Below are 22,500 nucleotides of genomic sequence, written 5' to 3' on the forward strand. Positions count from 1 at the left end.
AGGTCTTAAAGAATCAGAACAACTGTACCATATGGGAGTCTTAACAACTGTGAGGAGGTCTTAACAACTGTACCATATGGGAGGTGAGGAGGTCTTAACAACTGTACTATATGGGAGGTGAGGAGGTCTTAACAACTGTACTATATAGGAGGTGAGGAGGTCTTAAAGAATCAGAACAACTGTACCATATGGGAGGTGAGGAGGTCTTAACAACTGTACCATATGGGAGGTGAGGAGGTCTTAACAACTGTACCATATGGGAGGTGAGGAGGTCTTAACAACTGTACCATATGGGAGGTGAGGAGGTCTTAACAACTGTACCATATGGGAGGTGAGGAGGTCTTAACAACTGTACCATATGGGAGGTGAGGAGGTCTTAACAACTGTACCATATGGGAGGTGAGGAGGTCTTAACAACTGTACGATATGGGAGGTGAGGAGGTCTTAAAGAATCAGTATCTGTATCTTCCGCGATGCATACAAAGCCCTCCCTTGCCCTCCTTTCGGCAAATCTGACCACAACTCCATTTTGTCCAGCCTATAGACAGAAACTAAAATAGGAAACGCCCGTGCTCAGGTCTGTTCAGCGCTGGTCCGACCAATCTGATTCAACGCTTCAAGAGTGCTTTGATCACGTGGACTGGCATATGTTTCCGGTTAGCCTCAGACAACAACATTGATAGACTCACCTGATTAGGTGAGTGAGTTTATTAGCAAGTGCATCGGTGACGGTGACTAATAAAACCTTCCCCAACCAGAAACTGGATTGATGACAGCATTCGCGCAAAACTGAAAGCGCGAACCACTGCTTTTAATCACGGTAAGGCGACCGGAAAGATGACTGAATACAAGGCAATCAAAACAAGCTGAGCGTCAGTATAGAGACAAAGTAGAGTCGCAATTCAACGGCTCAGACACGAGACGTATGTGGCAGGGTCTACAGTCATTCACGGATTATAAAAATAAAACTAGCCCTGTCGCAGACACGGACGTCTTGCTCCCAGACACACTAAACAACTTCTTCGCTCGCTTTGAAGACAGTACAGTGCCACTGACACGGCCCGCTACCAAGACCTGCGGACTCTCCTTCACCTCAGAGGATGCGGAGACCAGCTGGCTGGTGTGTTTACGAACATATTCAATCAATCCTTATCCCAGTCTGCTGTTCCCACATGCTTCAAGAGGGCCACCATGGTCCCTGTTCCCAAGAAAGCTAAGGTAACTGAGATAAACGATTATCGCCCCGTAGCACACACTTCCGTCATCATGAAGTGCTTTGAGAGATTAGTCAAGAATCATATAACCTCCACCCTACCTGACACGCTAGACCCACTCCAATTTGCTTACCGCCCCAATAGGTCCACAGACGACGCAATCTCAATCACACTGCACACAGCCCTAACCCATCTGGACAAGAGGAATACCTATGTAAGAATGCTGTTCATCGATTACAGCTCAGCATTTAACACCATAGTACCCTCCAAACTCGTCATTAAGCTCAAGACCCTAGGTCTCGACCCCCGCCCTGTGCAACTGGGTCCTGGACTTTCTGACGGGCCTTCCCCAGGTGGGGAGGGTAGGGAACAACATCTCCACCCCGCTGATCCTCAACACTGGGGCCCCACATCGGTGCGTTCTCAGCCCTCTCCTGTACTCCCTGTTCACCCATGACTGTGTGGCCATGCACGCCTCCAACTCAATCATCAAGTTTGAAGACAACACTACAGTGGTAGGCTTGATTGCAAACAACGACGAGACTGTTTTGCTATCACAGACTGGAACATGTTCCGGGATTCTTCCGATGGCATTGAGGAGTACACCACATCAGTTACTGGGTTTATCAATAAGTGCATCGAGGATGTCGTCCCCACAGTGACTGTACGTACATACTCCAACCAGAAGCCATGGATTACAGGCAGCATTCGCACTGAGCTAAAGGGTAGAGCTGCCGCTTTCAAGGAAATCCTGCTATGCCCTGCGACGAACCAAACAGGCAAAGCGTCAATACAGGACTAAGATTGAATCATACTACATCGGCTCTGACGCTCGTCTTATGTGGCAGGGCTTGCAAACTATTACAGACTACAAAGGGAAGCACAGCCGCGAGCTGCCCAGTGACACGAGCCTACCGGACGAGCTAAATCACTTCTATGCTTGCTTCGAGGCAAGCAACACTGAGGCATGCATGAGAGCATCAGCTGTTCCGGAAGACTGTGTGATCACGCTCTCCGTAGCCGACGTGAGTTAGACCTTTAAACAGGTCAGCATTCACAAGGCTGCGGGGTCAGACGGATTACCAGGACATGTGCTGACCACCTGGCAGGTGTCTTCACTGACATTTTCAACCTGTCTGAGTCTGTAATACCAACATGTTTCAAGCAGACCACCATAGTGCCTGTGCCCAAGAACACGAAGGCAACCTGCCTAAATGACTACAGACCTGTGCACTCACGTCCATAACCATGAAGTGCTTTGAAAGGCTGGTAATGGCTCACATCAACACCATTATCCCAGAAACCCTACACCCACTCCAATTTGCATACCGCCCAAACAGATCCACAGATGATGCAATCTCTATTGCACTCGACACTGCCCTTTCCCACCTGGACAAAAGGAACAACTATGTGAGCATGTTATTCATTGACTACAACTCAGCATTCAACACCATAGTGCCCTCAAAGCTCATTACCAAGCTAAGGACCCTGGGAATAAACACCTCCCTCTACAACTGCATCCTGGTCTTCCTGACGGGCCACCCCCAGGTGGTGAGGGTAGGTAGCAACACATCTGCCACGCTGATCCTCAACACTGGAGCCCCCCCAGGGGTGTGTGCTTAGTCTCCTCCTGTACTCCCTGTTCACCCACGACTGCATGGCCAGGCACGACTCCAACGCCATCATTAAGTTTGCAGATGACACAACAGTAGGCCTGATCACCGACAATGACCAGACAGCCTATAGGGAGGAGGTCAGAGACCTGGCCGGGTGGTGCCAGAATTACAACCTATCCCTCAACGTAACAAAGACTAAGGAGATGATTGTAGACTACAGGAAAAGGAGGACCGAGCACGCCCCCATTTCCCCCTCAGGAAACTAGAAAGATTTGGCATGGGTCCTGACATCCTCAAAAGGTTCTACAGCTGCAACATCGAGAGCATGGTTGCATCACTGCCTGGTACGGCCTGGTACGGCAATTGTTCGGCCTCCGACCGCAAGGCACGTGCGTACGGCCCAGTATATCACTGGGGCTAAGCTGCCTGCCATCCAGGACCTCTACACCAGGCGGTGTCAGAGGAAGGCCCTAAAAATTGTCAAAGACCCCAGTCACCACAGTCATAGACTGTTCTCTCTACTACCGCATGGCAGGAGGCTGAAGAAATTTTCCTTGTCACTGAAAACAATCACAAACTTTTACAGATGCACAATCGAGAGCATCCTGTCGGGCTGTATAACCGCCTGGTACGGCAACTGCTCCGCCCACAACCATAAGGCTCTCCAGAGGGTAGTGAGGTCTGCACAACGCATCACCGGGGGCAAACTACCTGCCCTCCAAGACACCTACACCACCCGATGTCACAGGAAGGCCAAAAAAGATAATCAAGGACAACAACCACCCGAGTCACTGCCTGTTCACCCCGCTATCATCCAGAAGGCGAGGTCAGTACAGGTGCATCAAAGCTGGGACTGAGAGACTGAAAAACAGCTTCTATCTCAAGGCCATCAGACTGTTAAACAGCCATCACTAACATTGAGTGGCTGCTGCCAACATACTGACTCAAATCTCTAGCCACTTTAATTATTAATGCTACTTTATATAATGTTTACATAACCTACATTACTCATCTCATATGTATTAACTGTACTCTATACCACCTACTGCATCTTGCCTATGCCGTTCGGCCATCGCTCATCCATATATTTATATGTACATATTCTTATTCATCCCTTTACACTTGTGTGTATAAGGTCGTTGTTGTGAAATTGTTAGATTACTTGTTAGATATTACTGCATGGTCGGAACAAGAAGCACACGCATTTCGCTACACTCGCATTAACATCTGCTAACCATGTGTATGTGACAAATAACATGTCATTTGATTTGATATGGCAGGTGAGGAGGTCTTAAAAATGAGAGAACCGTGAACACTATCATTAATAAAAGGTGATATTATGAACAGAATATTGTGTGGGCCTTTTTGTTCTAAACATTTGAACACTAATCGTCATTGGAGCAATGCGTGGGGGGGGGGACTAACAGAGGCTGTAGGGATGAGAAGGATAGCTATGTGAGAGATAGAATACCTGATTCCAGCCATATTCAGTTGGCAGTTACAGATGTAACCTTGACTCTTTGGCACGCACACCCCACCGTGGGCACAGGGCTGGGAGGCACAGGGGTTGTTGTCCAGCTCACAGCGGGGGCCATAGAAGGGAACTGGACAGCTGCAGCGGAACCCTGGAGGGTAAACAGGAAGCGAGATCAGCCTTCCCGAAGATGGTCAAAGTTCTAGAACACCTTTAAAGTTCTCTCACTCTCTTAGTAACATCAGAGGGATTCTAAAGGAAGGATAGGATACAAACTATTTCAAAAAGTGGAATACAGGGTAGACAGTTCGGTTCCATCCCGTTGTCGTGAGGTCTGGTTATTCAGTTTGCACCTCACTACTCTAGTTTCAACTTCCCTGTAGAACAATTATAATAATACTTTATAGACAATAGGACACCTCCAATCTGTTCAAACATTGTAGTTTGTTCAACATTGTATTCTCATATTGGTGACCCTCGCAGAGGTAAAAATCTGTTGTTGTTGAAGGGATGATAGATAATGTACCTTAAGTATACTGTAGGTACATCTCAGAACAAATATCAATTAACTACATCTCAAAACCTGTAGGCTTTGTTGCTATGTGTTGTTCCCATTCTACAGCATTTTATTAATGTGTTACGTGTTGTTCCCATTACACAGCATTTTATTAATGTGTTACGTGTTGTTCCCATTCTACAGCATATTATTAATGTGTTACGTGTTGTTCCCATTACATGGCATTTTATTAATGTGTTACGTGTTGTTCCCATTACATGGCATTTTATTAATGTGTTACGTGTTGTTCCCATTACATGGCATTTTATTAATGTGTTACGTGTTGTTCCCATTCTACAGCATTTTATTAATGTGTTACGTGTTGTTCCCATTCTACAGCATTTTATTAATGTGTTACGTGTTGTTCCCATTCTACAGCATTTTATTAATGTGTTACGTGTTGTTCCCATTACATGGCATTTTATTAATGTGTTACGTGTTGTTCCCATTCTACAGCATTTTATTAATGTGTTACGTGTTGTTCCCATTCTACAGCATTTTATTAATGTGTTACGTGTTGTTCCCATTCTACAGCATTTTATTAATGTGTTACGTGTTGTTCCCATTCTACAGCATTTTATTAATGTGTTACGTGTTGTTCCCATTACATGGCATTTTATTAATGTGTTACGTGTTGTTCCCATTCTACAGCATTTTATTAATGTGTTACGTGTTGTTCCCATTCTACAGCATTTTATTAATGTGTTACGTGTTGTTCCCATTCTACAGCATTTTATTAATGTGTTACGTGTTGTTCCCATTCTACAGCATTTTATTAATGTGTTACGTGTTGTTCCCATTACACAGCATATTATTCACAGCCCGTTGTTTGCCTTCATAGCCACCTCACCAAGCGGAGAGAATAGATTATGGTTTCACAGAGCCACAACATATCACAATGACAAAATATCACAATGACAAAATATCACAATGACAAAATATCACAATGACATTGCAAAACATTTGAGAAAATGTTCTCTACAAATGTCCTCTCTCTCACCCTCACCCTATACTATATGATTACATGCCTATACCACGTGATGCCTGTGACTTCATTTCCGCACAAATCATGAGTTGCTAACACGGTTAACTTAACCCTGACCCTGACCTTGAATGAGGTGGGTAGAGGCTGACAGTGTGCTATTTGTGTTGTTTTTAGAGGTTGACACTATTGGGGAGTGATATAGGTTAAGAAACTGACCTCCATTTGATTCCTCCTCACAGGTTCCTGCATTCAGACAGGGGTTACTGTCACAGCTGTTGATCCTGACCTGGTTGACACAGCACTGGTAGACCCCAAACACCCTCCTCCTCCCAGGCCCATTCCACTCCTTATTCTCTTCTGTCCTGATGGGCTCCCCATTCAGCTCCATACCTTCCAGGCAGCCCACCAAGCCATGTGCTTGGGTCTGGGCCCTGGCCTGGGTCTCTGTAGAGGTGGTGGTGGTGGTGGTGGGAGAAGAACCAGAACCAGGGGGACCAGCGAGGATCAGAGCCCCATGGGGCTGCATCAGATGGCAGGGTTCAGAGAGGACGACCTGGGATGAGTGAATGTGGTCCAGGGTGAGTCTGAGGATCGTGCCGTTGACCTCCAGAAGGACGTGGTGCCACCGCCCGTCTGACACCACTGGGGCTGTGTGGATACGCAGGGAACCCGGGAGCGTGTTGCCACAGAGGTACATGAACCTCAACTCTCCACCCATCAGCTGTAGAAGATAATAGAACACTGTTCATATACAGGCTGGTGCAACTATCCATCATCTGATGCAGATAATATAACAGTGCCACTGTTCGTAAACGTTTCTTCCTCAGAGTTCCCACCAGTCTGAAGTAGAGACAGTGGACTAGAACACAACACATCAATGTCGTTTTTTTTCTTCTTCAATTTTAAGTTTTATTAAGTTTTCTTGTTTTTCAATCAACCAACAAAACACATTCCACATTCACAGATGTGACAGGTTTAAAAAATAAAAAATAAAAATACATAATTATAATTCTAATAATAAAAATACAATTAAAAAAATAAATCATGTTTTTTTTGTGTATATCTATATATATATATATACATACATACAAAAAAAAACATATATACACATATCTATATATACACACACATACACATACGTACACATATACTGTATCTGCTCATTTCCCTAATCACCCTATTCCCTCTGTCCAGTATGAAATACAGTTGAATAGTGGAGACCAGAGTCTATCAAACTTGGGCTGTCTCTTGTGGAGGTCATAAGTGAGCTTTTCAAGAGGGAGAAAGTCAACAATCTGGTCAATCCACATTTTAAATGTAGGAGAGGTATTAGAGTCCCACAATAGAATAATACATTTCTTAGCAAAGTATGTAATAGTCATGAGCAAATTTTCTCTGTCAGGATCAAGAACAAAGTCCTGCTGGGCATTAATACACGGGGTCATATCAAACTGTACATCTAGTATTTTCTGTGCAGCAGTACTGACTTGCCTAGTTAAATAATGGTAAAATCAAATTTAAATAAATAAATAGTCAGACCAAGGTCCTTTTCCCAGATAATTTTTAAAGGAGTAAAGGAGGAGCCTCCTTTCTCAGAAAGGAGTCTATAGATATGAGATATTTAGCCTTTAATGGATTGTGCTGTGACAAGAAGGGTTTCAACTTCAACTGAGTTCTAAACCTCCTCTTGGAGGTAAATGAGGAAATGACATGTCTAATTTGAAGATATTAAAAAAGGGATCTTGGTATATTGAATTCACTGCAGAGCTCTTGAAAGGATTTCAGTATAGTGGTTTTCTGATGAAATAGGTCTGAAAAGGTCCTGATTCCTAGAGTATGCCAAAGATTAAAGTTGGCATCCCTCAGGGCTTTTGGCAAGTCTGGGTTGCCTACTATAGGCGAGTGAGAACATATTTGGGAGGAAATGCCCAGGTATTTCTTACAGTCCCTCCACGCTAGTAGGGTGCTGTAAATCACAAAGGTTTTGGCTATGTTGCCCACTTCACTAAAGTTATTAATGAATATAATTGAGCTTAAGGGCAATGAACCACAGCATTGGGCTTCTATCTGAATCCACGTTGACTCTTGTCTGTTTGTGATCTATGTTAGCATGTTGCGGATTTGGGCAGACCAGTAGTACAATTGAAGGGAGGGTAGGGGCAAGACCACCCTTAGATTCAGTTTTCGATAGAGTGGAGAACTTGATCCTAGGTTTTTTATTGCCCCATATAAATTTGGTGATTATTTCGTTAGTTGTTTTGAAAAAGGAAACTAAGAGATAGCATGGGAGCATCTGAAATAAATAGTTCAGTCTAGGGAGGACGTTCATACGGATGACATTCATTCTTCCTACTAAGCTAATTGGGAGGGAGATCCAGGTTTGGAGATCGTTCTTGATTCGATCCATGAGTGGAAGATCATTTTCCTTGAAAAGGCTATTCAGATCTGGTGCTACGAAGATCCCGAGGTATTGAAACCCTTATGTTTTCCATTGGAAAGGACATAGTGTCTTCATAGAGCTGGTGAGTGTAATATTGAGAGGGCAGACAGTGGATTTGTTCAAATTGATCTTATAACCTGAAAACTTGCCATAATGAGCAATTGTGTCTAAAATGGGAGGGATTTCTCAGTGTTGGATATGTAGAGCAAGACATCATCCGCGTAAAGCGAAATGTTGTGCTGCAGGCCGCCTGCCGAAACACCCATAATACTTGGCTGCTCCTTAATCAATGTAGTTTTGGCAGATCATTAGTTTAAACTGGAAATAATAAAGGTTCCGTTCCAACCCGACATTATCGCCATCTCAGCCATTTAAAACCCAACATTATCGCCATCTCAGCCATTTAAAACCCAACATTATCGCCATCTCAGCCATTTAAAACCCAACATTATCGCCATCTCAGCCATTTAAAACCCAACATTATTGCCATCTCAGCCGTTCCAACCCGACATTATCGCCATCTCAGCCATTCCAACCCAACATTATCGCCATCTCAGCCATTTAAAACCCAACATTATTGCCATCTCAGCCATTCCAACCCGACATTATCGCCATCTCAGCCATTTAAAACCCAACATTATTGCCATCTCAGCCATTCCAACCCGACATTATCGCCATCTCAGCCATTTAAAACCCAACATTATTGCCATCTCAGCCATTCCAACCTGACATTATTGCCATCTCAGCCATTCCAACCCGACATTATTGCCATCTCAGCCATTTAAAACCCAACATTATTGCCATCTCAGCCATTCCAACCCGACATTATCGCCATCTCAGCCATTTAAAACCCAACATTATTGCCATCTCAGCCATTCCAACCTGACATTATTGCCATCTCAGCCATTTAAAACCCAATATTATTGCCATCTCAGCCATTCCAACCTGACATTATTGCCATCTCAGCCATTCCAACCTGACATTATTGCCATCTCAGCCATTTAAAACCCAACATTATTGCCATCTCAGCCGTTCCAACCCGACATTATCGCCATCTCAGCCATTTAAAACCCAACATTATTGCCATCTCAGCCATTCCAACCTGACATTATTGCCATCTCAGCCATTTAAAACCCAACATTATTGCCATCTCAGCCATTCCAACCCGACATTATTGCCATCTCAGCCATTCCAACCCGACATTATTGCCATCTCAGCCATTCCAACCTGACATTATTGCCATCTCAGCCATTCCAACCTGACATTATTGCCATCTCAGCCATTTAAAACCCAACATTATTGCCATCTCAGCCATTCCAACCCGACATTATTGCCATCTCAGCCATTCCAACCTGACATTATTGCCATCTCAGCCATTCCAACCTGATATTAATACCATCTCAGCCATTCCAACCTGACATTATTGCCATCTCAGCCATTCCAACCCGACATTATCGCCATCTCAGCCATTCCAAACCGACATTATTGCCATCTCAGCCATTCCAACCTGACATTATTGCCATCTCAGCCATTCCAACCCAACATTATTGCCATCTCAGCCGTTCCAACCCGACATTATTGCCATCTCAGCCATTCCAACCCGACATTATCGCCATCTCCAACCCAACATTATCAGGTCAATTTTGCTCCAGAGAAGTAGCTAATTTTTCCCTCATTGGTGCAGATTCTAGCTTAGCTTCTAACTCTCATTAGCTAGCTATCAAGCTAGCCAGGTTTCCTTAGCAGGTTGACCTCAGCCCACAGCCCTTGAGGCTAGTACCACAGATTGTCCCAGGAGTGTGTCTGTTTGAATCCCTGCTGTTTGTTGCTGTTTCCATCTGCCCTGCGACCTGCTGTGTCTGGAAATGCGGAGGTGACAGCATTGCCTACATTGCTACCATAACAAAGACCAAAGCTGGTGGGAGTACTGTTGAAGACAGTCGTGTCTCTCTATCACAGGTGAAGGATCTTTAAATCAAACAAAAAAGTTCTACACGCAGTTGTTACAACAACAAGAATATAGCTTCAAGTGTTTTGTCCAAATACTGGTGGAGTCAACTAATAAAAGAATGGACCTGACCAGAGAGGTTCAGGACCTGAAGAACAGTTTACAGTTTCCTAGGGTCAGAAGACTTTAATCAGGAGAACAGCAAGATGACAGCAAAACTACTTGAGAGAGGACATCATTTCTGTTTGTGAATCCATGATAACCATGACGGAGAAATCCGATTATCTCAAGGGGCAATCAAGGCGGAACACAACATTGTTGTGGACGGTAATCACTTGAGACCTGGATTGAGTCTGAGGACAAAGTGAGGGAAATTATCTCGGAAAAACTGAAGATGGGACTGGAATCCCACCACCGGCCAAGGTAACAGGCCCCAGATCGATCGTGGACAAGTTCCCGAGGTTCAAGTACAAGGTAACTGTTCTGGAAAGACCCAAGAATTTTAGAATTAGTCAAAGAGGACTATCCTGAAGCTGTGCACCAGAAGAGGAAATAACTGATCCCAGCCATGAAAGCTGCCAGAGAGTGTGGGGACATTGATTACATCCGCTATGACAGGCTCATTGTCCACCCTCCCTCCCAAAACCCTGGAGGGATGAGAGAGCCAAGCCTAGCTTTAACATCGTAGCACACACTTCCTCACACCAACTGATTGATGGACTGCTGAATAATGGGGTTTTTCTTGCTTTGTTGGTTCTTTTCCTAATGGGGTAGTGCACTACTTTTTACCAGGGCCCTATGTGGTAGTGCACTACTAGCTCCCCTAATGGGGTAGTGCACTACTTTTTACCAGGGCCCTATGGGGTAGTGCACTACTTTTTACCAGGGCCCTATGGGGTAGTGCACTACTAGCTCCCCTAATGGGGTAGTGCACTACTTTTTACCAGAGCCCTATGGGGTAGTGCACTACTTTTTACCAGGGCCCTATGGGGTAGTGCACTACTTTTTACCAGAGCCCTAATGGGGTAGTGCACTACTAGCTCCCCTAATGGGGCAGTGCACTACTTTTTACCAGAGCCCTAATGGGGTAGTGCACTACTTTTTAACAGAGCCCTAATGAGGTAGTACACTACTAGCTCCCCTAATGGGGTAGTAGACTACTTTTTACCAGAACCCTAATGGGGTAGTGCACTACTTTTTACCAGAGCCCTAATGAGGTAGTGCACTACTAGCTCCCCTAATGGGGTAGTACACTACTAGCTCCCCTAATGGGGTAGTGCACTACTAGCTCCCCTAATGGGGTAGTACACTACTAGCTCCCCTAATGGGGTAGTACACTACTAGCTCCCCTAATGGGGCTTCTCCTTCTCTAGCATGCTTCTCCTTCTCCTTCTCTAGCATGCTTCTCCTTCTCCTTCTCTAGCATGCTTCTCCTTCTCCTTCTCTAGCATGCTTCTCCTTCTCCTTCTCTAGCATGCTTCTCCTTCTCCTTCTCTAGCATGCTTCTCCTTCTCTAGCGTGCTTCTGCTTCTCCTTCTCTAGCATGCTTCTCCTTCTCTAGCATGCTTCTCCTTCTCCTTCTCTAGCATGCTTCTCCTTCTCTAGCGTGCTTCTGCTTCTCCTTCTCTAGCATGCTTCTCCTTCTCCTTCTCTAGCATGCTTCTCCTTCTCCTTCTCTAGCATGCTTCTCCTTCTCCTTCTCTAGCATGCTTCTCCTTCTCTAGCATGCTTCTGCTTCTCCTTCTCTAGCATGCTTCTCCTTCTCTAGCATGCTTCTCCTTCTCCTTCTCTAGCATGCTTCTCCTTCTCCTTCTCTAGCATGCTTCTCCTTCTCTAGCGTGCTTCTCCTTCTCTAGCATGCTTCTCCTTCTCCTTCTCTAGCATGCTTCTCCTTCTCCTTCTCTAGCATGCTTCTCCTTCTCCTTCTCTAGCATGCTTCTCCTTCTCCTTCTCTAGCATGCTTCTGCTTCTCCTTCTCTAGCATGCTTCTCCTTCTCCTTCTCTAGCATGCTTCTCCTTCTCCTTCTCTAGCATGCTTCTCCTTCTCCTTCTCTAGCATGCTTCTCCTTCTCTAGCATGCTTCTCCTTCTCTAGCATGCTTCTCCTTCTCCTTCTCTAGCATGCTTCTCCTTCTCTAGCGTGCTTCTCCTTCTCTAGCATGCTTCTCCTTCTCCTTCTCTAGCATGCTTCTGCTTCTCCTTCTCTAGCATGCTTCTCCTTCTCTAGCATGCTTCTCCTTCTCTAGCATGCTTCTCCTTCTCCTTCTCTAGCATGCTTCTCCTTCTCCTTCTCTAGCATGCTTCTCCTTCTCTAGCATGCTTCTCCTTCTCCTTCTCTAGCATACTTCTGCTTCTCCTTCTCTAGCATGCTTCTCCTTCTCTAGCATGCTTCTCCTTCTCCTTCTCTAGCATGCTTCTCCTTCTCCTTCTCTAGCATGCTTCTCCTTCTCTAGCGTGCTTCTCCTTCTCTAGCATGCTTCTCCTTCTCCTTCTCTAGCATGCTTCTGCTTCTCCTTCTCTAGCATGCTTCTCCTTCTCCTTCTCTAGCATGCTTCTCCTTCTCCTTCTCTAGCATGCTTCTCCTTCTCCTTCTCTAGCATGCTTCTCCTTCTCTAGCATGCTTCTCCTTCTCTAGCATGCTTCTCCTTCTCCTTCTCTAGCATGCTTCTCCTTCTCTAGCGTGCTTCTCCTTCTCTAGCATGCTTCTCCTTCTCCTTCTCTAGCATGCTTCTGCTTCTCCTTCTCTAGCATGCTTCTCCTTCTCTAGCATGCTTCTCATTCTCTAGCATGCTTCTCCTTCTCCTTCTCTAGCATGCTTCTCCTTCTCCTTCTCTAGCATGCTTCTCCTTCTCTAGCGTGCTTCTCCTTCTCTAGCATGCTTCTCCTTCTCCTTCTCTAGCATGCTTCTGCTTCTCCTTCTCTAGCATGCTTCTCCTTCTCTAGCATGCTTCTCCTTCTCCTTCTCTAGCATGCTTCTCCTTCTCCTTCTCTAGCATGCTTCTCCTTCTCCTTCTCTAGCATGCTTCTCCTTCTCCTTCTAGCATGCTTCTGCTCCTTCTCTAGCATGCTTCTCCTTCTCCTTCTCTAGCATGCTTCTCCTTCTCCTTCTCTAGCATGCTTCTCCTTCTCCTTCTCTAGCATGCTTCTCCCTCTAGCGTGCTTCTCCTTCTCTAGCATGCTTCTCCTTCTCCTTCTCTAGCATGCTTCTCCTTCTCTAGCGTGCTTCTCCTTCTCTAGCATGCTTCTCCTTCTCCTTCTCTAGCATGCTTTCTCCTTCTCTAGCATGCTTCTCCTTCTCTAGCATGCTTCTCATTCTCTAGCATGCTTCTCCTTCTCTAGCATGCTTCTCCTTCTCCTTCTCTAGCATGCTTCTCCTTCTCCTTCTCTAGCATGCTTCTCCTTCTCCTTCTCTAGCATGCTTCTCTTCTCCTTCTCTAGCATGCTTCTCCTTCTTCTCCTTCTCTAGCATGCTTCTCCTTCTCCTTCTCTAGCATGCTTCTCCTTCTCTAGCGTGCTTCTCCTTCTCTAGCATGCTTCTCCTTCTCCTTCTCTAGCATGCTTCTGCTTCTCCTTCTCTAGCATGCTTCTCCTTCTCTAGCATGCTTCTCCTTCTCCTTCTCTAGCATGCTTCTCCTTCTCCTTCTCTAGCATGCTTCTCCTTCTCTAGCGTGCTTCTCCTTCTCTAGCATGCTTCTCCTTCTCCTTCTCTAGCATGCTTCTGCTTCTCCTTCTCTAGCATGCTTCTCCTTCTCTAGCATGCCTCTCCTTGATAATAATAGATCTAATCTCTCACTATTGTTAAAGGCTACAGTGGTTTTATGTGACAAGTCACCCTTTCTTCTTTCTCCACAGGCTTGTCACAGGCGCTTTTGTTCAAATGGGAAAAATCTTTTCCATTTCAAAGGTAATTTACTTAAAAGATGTGGAATACATGAAAAAGATTTAGCCGGTGATCGGTGAGTAGGTCCTAAACTTAATTTCCATTTCAGAAGTTTCTGAAGGATGTATGTGCCTGCTGCTACCATTTTCCTTTAGGTCAGAATATTGATGAGATTTGGGAATTGATAAGAATTTGTACAAGGTGCTGTGAAGCCTAACTCTCAAGGGAAACACATGAATCGTGTCGTATCTTCTGATGAAGTCGGTGTGAAGTATAAAGGGGAGGAAAGAAACTGAAAAGAAATTCTTGAATAACCATGTTTAGCAATTCCTTTTGAAGCAATTTAAGGCCCTGATGTTCCAGGAATGTAAAACCCAGAAATAGGCCTAAGCATGGAAAAAAAGTTAATGCTACTTTTGATGTTTCAAGAGTGAACAAATGTAATATTCTATCTATATGTATTCAATGCCACACAAATGAAGAGAAATCCATTGGGAGATGGATGTTGCATGCGTGTCAAGAAGTTTCATCTGAGCACTGAGAATTCTTTATCCCTCTCTTCAAAATATACAATCATTTAATATTCCCTTTAAACTTTGTGGCTAACCTACATCAGCACAAAACTGACTCTAGCTCAACATTCCAAACCCCAGCAAGAATTAGCCGATGTACCCGATCTGGAGCTTTTTTTTTAATGTCTTGCCAACACTTACATTTAAATTCCAGAAGTGTCTGAAGAATGTGCTGGTCCTTTAAATTAAAAAAAAAAAATTAAACTCAGAGTATTGAGTTTGTCAATACTGAAAACAGATCTGGGACCAGGCTATGAAAGAAATTGATGGAAACGGCGACATGAAGATAGAGACAGTCGTTACCATAACATGGTTGGATCAGTTAAAACGTCCCATTGATCAACTGACACAGACAAAGCCAGCAGAGGGACTAATATGATAAGAGATCCACCTGGAAATGTTTTGTTCTGGATAAACCCAGCCCTCTGATATGCAATCAGGCATTTTTAGATTAGGGCATATGTAAACTGCTACAGGACAGGGGACGGGGGGACGGGGGGACGGGGGGACGGGGGGGGGGCTGCCGAGGAAAAGGAACATGTTGCTTTTATGATCTCTGATAACAATGCAGTGTATTATCATAGTATGTTTGATACTGTGATGCAATGATGTAAAATGGGCTATAAATCAAAATGGACCTGATTGGATGAGATACGAGAGATTATTAAAAAAAAGCAAATAACAACGTGTGTTTTTTCATCTCCGATAATAATGAATGCATGTGAGTTGTACAATACCTTCAAGCTCCCCCAGTTGGTTGCATTGGTATGCATGACAACGCCTTGTTGCTGGAAGGTATTGATGCGCAGAGAGAGACGGAAGTTCTGACTCTCCTCCTCCTCCTCCTCAGTCTGATACAGGTATTTCAGGTAGCCCGTCCCGTCAAAACTCACAGCAGACGCTGAAGTTGAAAAAACGGTGCAAATGTTAAATATGATCTGTAGAACATGTCTAACTAACATGTAGGCCTAATATTCACAGCACTTCTTTTGGATGACGATCCGGCCGTCAAATTAGGAATAGTCACTCAAATTTGTTCTCATAATCAAATCTCCTTGATTGAAACAGGCAAAAAAAAAATTCCCCTCATGTATTATATTTCAGTCTCAGATCTTCCATGTCGCTTTCCTAGAGACATTTGGTTTGTTGAGGCTCTTGGTTTAGCTAAAATAGTCTAAATAAAGAGACGATAACCTCAATGGAAATATGTCTGCCAGACAGACAACAGTAACTAAGAAGACCCACGACAACAAGATAATCACTAGTACTATGCTGGTGGCTCCTAGCTGCCATCTGCACCCAGATAATCCCCATAGGAATGTGAAGTGAGTTAGATCATGAAGGGGGTGACTTCAGGCTCCTACTGTGATCATAGAGAAGGTAGGAGACTATTTGACTGATAGGGTTCAAACCCAGGGTCTACTGTGTGTTAAAAGTACCCGTTAGCCCACTAAACCAAAGCCTAGGCATTGACTTGTAGAGCTAATGCAATTGTTCACGTCTCAGGCACATCTCACACAAGTTACACCTACCGTTGCAAAGCCAGACATGCTCCCAGTACACCTACCGTTGCAGGGGCAGACACTCTCCCAGGTGTGTTGTGGGGTGATGAAGCCGGCCCTGGCTGTGGCGTAGTGGCTCAGCCTCTCCCCTCTCATCTGGACTGAGTTCCTGCATCCTCTAGGAGGGCATTCTGTCCCTAGACACCCATTGTGATGCACCCTGAGAACACTCAGTCCCAACGAGTCTTCTATGTCAGCGATGATCCCTGCCAGCCGGTTGGTTGGTAACGGTTCTACAGTTCCACCATGCGGCCTCCATAGTAGCAGAACCTCCAGGACCAGGGAGTTGGGTTGCTGCTGTAGGCTCACCAGGTGGAGGTCTTGCCTGGTTATACCCAGGGCCGTGCTGAGGCTCCTCTGGAGGCCTCTCCAGAGGTCCCCCAGGAACTCCTCCGGGGAAAGCCCAGCCAGCTGCAGAGTGAGCCCAGCGTCCAGGGCCTGTTGTGTGGGTTTCCATACATGGACCTTCACCCCGGCCCACACGCTGAACTTCCCATCGGAGACGCTGACATTGAGGGAGTAGAGACCAGGTTTCAAGTCTTCGTCGGCCCAAATCTTCCCATCCACCAGGTCCACAGAGAACCTGGAGAGGCCTCCAGAGGGGTCTGAGCTCGGACCTGGGTCTCCCCCATCGGGAGACTCCGAGATCAGCTTGTAGTTTAGGATGTCGTGCAGGTCCTGGTCGGAGGCATGGAGCTTGCCTATGACTCGGTTGGAGAAAGTGTCTCCTGTGGTGGTGATGAAGACTTCCAGGGGCATCACAGAAGGAGGGTACTTGCTCTGCTCCGTGACGTTGATCTTCACCACGCAGATGGAGGAGAGAGGAGGGTGTCCGCTGTCTGTCACCTGAGGTAAGGACATGAATAGCAACATACATTATCAAATTTCCGTATCTGCTAGTACTGTGTAGGTATAAAGTTTGACTCCATTTTAACATCCCAAATAACCAGTGGGCATTGTATAGACGTCAGATAAGCAGATTACAACCAGGTAAATATGTTTTGCTTGCAACGTTTCAGCATCACTGTGTCTTCTTCACCCATAACAAGGAACAGTGATGACAAAATGTTTGTTTGTTTTTTTGTTGTTACCCAATAAATGACTGGGATGTTTCCATATGGAATGTGCAACTATAGTTCAAGTTCAAGTTTATTCACCGTTAGTCAGCACCTCTACACTAAATAATGATCTCTGGGTGTGGTTACGAGGAAAAATCGTTACCTGTATTTTCAGAAGGTGCTGTGGCTTGGTCTTCTTCTTCAGAGGGACAGAGATGGACAACAGACCTCCCTGGTCTACGTGGAAGCGGCGGTCCTCGTTCCCAGACGCGATGTGGAAAGTGAAGGGAGGTCCATTCTGAGGGGTGTCTCTGTCTGTGACCACCAGCTGGAGGATGCTGCTACCGATGGCCTCGCCCTCCTGACAAGGAACATACGGTACCATCGTTAGTTAAGTCGTCATAGAAACTAGGTCAAGCCTTCCATAGCACCTTGTTCCACAAGGGTCTAAAACAAGACAGCGCCTAATGATTATACTACAAAAAAAAACGTGCTGATTGCGATCTTATCTCGAAGAGGGGAAAAATGTCAAAAGTTTCCAGTGACTTGCCGGAAGTTTCCACCTGCCCCGAATGCTACAGTACTTGGCTGAGGTGCTTGAAAGCAGACAAGCTCATACCACAGTGTGTACTATGCGATGTGCTACAATTTGGCACAACAAGCACACACACCCAGCCTTCTCCTCAGGCCGCTCCATTTCAGCTGGAACGGGTCCTTGAAACAGAGTGCCGTGTTTTGGTAGAGATATGGGAAGGAGGATGAAGGCCAGCGATGAAGATACGTCTAGGCGACTTGTTGACGCCAGCCCGGCGTGTTGATTAAATACGGCATTGTCCGGATGGATAGACTTATATTTGCGTCTCACACCGTTGCCGTGGCAATCTCTGGGAAAGAGACGTTACCACGGAAGTGTTGGGGTCACCGACGACAGGAATGAACGTTACTGTGTGAATAATATTTTCATGTTTCGATTATTTCAGGAGTTCATAAAGAGCCATGACATACTGTATGTTTCATTGTTACTGTTAGGTGCTATGGAGTTACTGTTACAAAGACACTGTGTTATTCTGTTTTGTCGGGACGTCGGTCCGTTCAAAGAGGAGCGACACAGATGTGGGCTCCTACTATTTAAATAGAGTTGATTAGAATCTGGATGTGTTGTTCCTGCCTATTGTTTTTACTGGCAAAGTGCTACGAAATGTTACTTCAGGTTGGTGGTGACTTCCTGCTTGAATTTGGTTAAAAGGCAAATGAATTTGCTCATATTTTCAGAACTTGTTAGCAAGCGCCTTTGTGTATCAGACGATGTGTAACCACGATATCTTATTTAGTAGTTGAGGGTCATTTACTCTGAGTTATTCTGTAATGTGTCGTGCATTTCATGTACACTGGAATTGTTTGAGTGTTAATACTTTCATAACTCATTTTTATTTTACCTTTATTTAACTAGGCAAGTCAGTTAAGAACAACTTCTTATGTTCAATGACGGCCTGGGAGCAGTGGGTTAACTGCCTTGTTCAGGGGCAGAATGACAGATTTGTACCTTGTCAGCTCAGGGGTTTGAACTTGCAAACCTTTCAGTTACTAGTCCAACGCTCTAACCACTAGGCTACCTGCTGGTTACTAGTCCAACGCTCTAACCACTAGGCTACCTGCTGGTTACTAGTCCAACGCTCTAACCACTAGGCTACCTGCTGGTTACTAGTCCAACGCTCTAACCACTAGGCTACCTGCTGGTTACTAGTCCAACGCTCTAACCACTAGGCTACCTGCTGGTTACTAGTCCAACGCTCTAACCACTAGGCTACCTGCTGGTTACTAGTCCAACGCTCTAACCACTAGGCTACACTGCTGGTTACTAGTCCAACGCTCTAACCACTAGGCTACCTGCTGGTTACTAGTCCAACGCTCTAACCACTAGGCTATCTGCTGGTTACTAGTCCAACGCTCTAACCACTAGGCTACCTGCTGGTTACTAGTCCAACGCTCTAACCACTAGGCTACCTGCTGGTTACTAGTCCAATGCTCTAACCACTAAGCTACACTGCCACCCATCCTATTAGTTGAATTGAGTAAATGTATTCCTTGTTTTACAGAGTAATTCTTTGATTGCCCATTGTGCTCATAATTTAGTATGTATATTGGTAGTCGTTATTCACACTGTACATACAGCATATGCTTGGGTTCCAACTTGAAATCTCTGATCTGCTTGCCTCAATAAATTATAATGCTAGTACATTGGGTCGCCAGGGTTAGCTATTTCTATCTCAAATCAAATAACATTTTATTTGTCACCGTGTGCCGAATACAACGGGTGTAGACTTTTACCGTGAAATGCTTAGTTACGAGCGTTTTAACCAGCAACGCAGAGTTTTTAAAAGAGTAACAAAAAACAAGTCTCTTAATTAATAATTGCATAACCGTACAAGAAAGGCACATGTTCAATAGAGTCACAATACTTATCACGTTCTGACCTTTATTTCCTTTGTTCTGTATTTATTTAGTATGGTCAGGGCGTGAGTTGGGTGGGCAGTCTATGTTTGTTTTTCTAGGTTTTGGGTATTTCTATGTTTCGGCCTAGTATGGTTCTCAATCAGAGGCAGGTGTCATTAGTTGTCTCTGATTGAGAATCATACTTAGGTAGCCTGGGTTTCACTGTGTGTTTGTGGGTGATTGTTCCTGTCTCTGTGTTTGCACCAGATAGGACTGTTTAGGTTTTCATACATTTATTGTTTTGTTAGTTATTTCATGTCTAGTTCCTTTATTAAAGAACATGAATAACCACGACGCTGCATTTTGGTCCGCTTCTCCTTCACCACAGGAAAACCCTTACAATACTAAGTGGTGATGAAAGAAAGGCTTTGAATAGAACCACAGGGCCTGTTGAGTTTAGTCACATAATAATGGAGTCAGATTGATGAAAACAGTTGATTATATTCAACATAATGGTACATTTTCACCAAATACAGGTTCAAATACTATTTGAAATCTGAAATAGGTTGAACTTTGCTCTAGTCTGCCTGGAGTGCAAGATGATGCGGGTTTCCAGTTGAATCCATTAAGCCAGGTAAACTCAATCAATCCCAGATGAAGGATTTTAAAGGATTTTGAACCCTGGCCTGAAAGAGGATGGACACACAGACTGTGTATAGTCAGCCTCTGTAGAAACACAGAGTGGAGGTAGATGGTGTGTATAGTCAGCCTCCACAGACACACAGAGTGGAGGTGGATGGTGTGTATAGTCAGCCTCCACAGACACACAGAGTGGAGGTAGATGGTGTGTATAGTCAGCCTCCACAGACACACAGAGTGGAGGTAGATTGTGTGTATAGTCAGCCTCCACAGAAACACAGAGTGGAGGTAGATGGTGTGTATAGTCAGCCTCCACAGACACACAGAGTGGAGGTAGATGGTGTGTACAGTCAGCCTCCACAGACACACAGAGTGGAGGTAGATGGTGTGTATAGTCAGCCTCCACAGACACAGAGTGGAGGTAGATGGTGTGTACAGTCAGCCTCCACAGACACACAGAGTGGAGGTAGATGGTGTGTATAGTCAGCCTCCACAGACACACAGAGTGGAGGTAGATGGTGTGTATAGTCAGCCTCCACAGACACACAGAGTGGAGGTAGATGGTGTGTATAGTCAGCCTCCACAGACACAGAGTGGAGATAGATGGTGTGTACAGTCAGCCTCCACAGACACACAGAGTGGAGGTAGATGGTGTGTATAGTCAGCCTCCACAGACACACAGAGTGGAGGTAGATGGTGTGTACAGTCAGCCTCCACAGAAACACAGAGTGGAGGTAGATGGTGTGTATAGTCAGCCTCCACAGACACACAGAGTGGAGGTAGATGGTGTGTATAGTCAGCCTCCACAGACACAGAGTGGAGGTAGATGGTGTGTATAGTCAGCCTCCACAGACACAGAGTGGAGGTAGATGGTGTGTATAGTCAGCCTCCACAGACACACAGAGTGGAGGTAGATGGTGTGTATAGTCAGCCTCTGTAGACACACAGAGTGGAGGTAGATGGTGTGTACAGTCAGCCTCCACAGACACACAGAGTGGAGGTAGATGGTGTGTACAGTCAGCCTCCACAGACACAGAGTGGAGGTATATGGTGTGTACAGTCAGCCTCCACAGACACACAGAGTGGAGGTAGATGGTGTGTATAGTCAGCCTCCACAGACACACAGAGTGGAGGTAGATGGTGTGTATAGTCAGCCTCCACAGACACACAGAGTGGAGGTAGATGGTGTGTATAGTCAGCCTCTGTAGACACACAGAGTGGAGGTAGATGGTGTGTATAATCAGCCGGAGAGGAAAAGCATAGAGTTGATTTCATACTGTAGCTGAATTAAACACGTGTTGACGAGAGTCCACAAAGTAAAGTCACACCCCCTCAGTTTGAGGTGTCTGGAAAACAGCCACAGCAACGGGTGTGGCTGAAATAGCCGAATGGGTTTTATACACCTGTCAGCAACAGGTGTGCCTGACAACCATCCTCCAACCACTTATCCTCTCTTAAATGGAATCCCACCGAGAGGCAACAATGACATACAAGTAACGTTGGTACGTTACTAATAAGAAAGTGTGTGTAACGTGGTGGAAGTCAATGAGTAGCTGTAGGACAGCAGGTCTAATTTACAAACGAATGATCAATACTGTCTCTGCACTTTCCACACCGGATGCAAACTGATAGCCTAGCCCATTGCCTATTCCTGGTCGGTGAAACTCTCTTTAGTTTCAACGGTTGTGAAAGCCTATGTGGCTAATGATGCTAACTGATAGCCTAGCCCATTGTCTATTCCTGGTCGGTGAAACTCTCTTTAGTTTCAACGGTTGTGAAAGCCTATGTGGCTAATGTAGCCCACGCACATTTTCTCTTTCAACTAATAAGACCATCTAATCCTCAAAAGTCTTGTGAATGTAACGGCTCAGACACAAGAGGTATGTGGCAGGGTCTACAGTCAATCACGGATTACAAAAAGAAAACCAGCCCCGTCACGGACCAGGATGTCTTGCTCCCAGGCAGACTAAATAACTTTTTTGCCCGCTTTGAGGACAATACAGTGCCACTGACACTGCCTGCAACCAAAACATGCGGCCTCTCCTTCACTGCAGCCGAGGTGAGTAAAACATTTAAACGTGTTAACCCTCGCAAGGCTGCAGGCCCAGACGGCATCCCCAGCCG

General features: G+C 45.2%; 1 protein-coding gene across 1 annotated transcript in view; it reads right to left on the reverse strand.

Annotated features, from left to right (window-relative positions):
• fat2 (FAT atypical cadherin 2) overlaps positions 1-22,500 on the reverse strand; it is an 83,599-nt gene that overhangs the window by 4,540 nt on the left and 56,559 nt on the right. Inside the window, exons 20-24 of the mRNA XM_065018347.1 lie at positions 17,468-17,665; positions 16,252-17,092; positions 15,422-15,585; positions 6,062-6,566; positions 4,302-4,455 (exon numbers count right to left, since the gene is read on the reverse strand). Of these exons, the coding sequence (XP_064874419.1) occupies positions 4,302-4,455; positions 6,062-6,566; positions 15,422-15,585; positions 16,252-17,092; positions 17,468-17,665 (1,862 nt within the window). The remainder of the gene's footprint in view (positions 1-4,301; positions 4,456-6,061; positions 6,567-15,421; positions 15,586-16,251; positions 17,093-17,467; positions 17,666-22,500) is intronic.

The sequence above is a fragment of the Oncorhynchus nerka genome, linkage group LG5 (assembly GCF_034236695.1).
Source record: "Oncorhynchus nerka isolate Pitt River linkage group LG5, Oner_Uvic_2.0, whole genome shotgun sequence".
NCBI lineage: Eukaryota > Metazoa > Chordata > Actinopteri > Salmoniformes > Salmonidae > Oncorhynchus > Oncorhynchus nerka.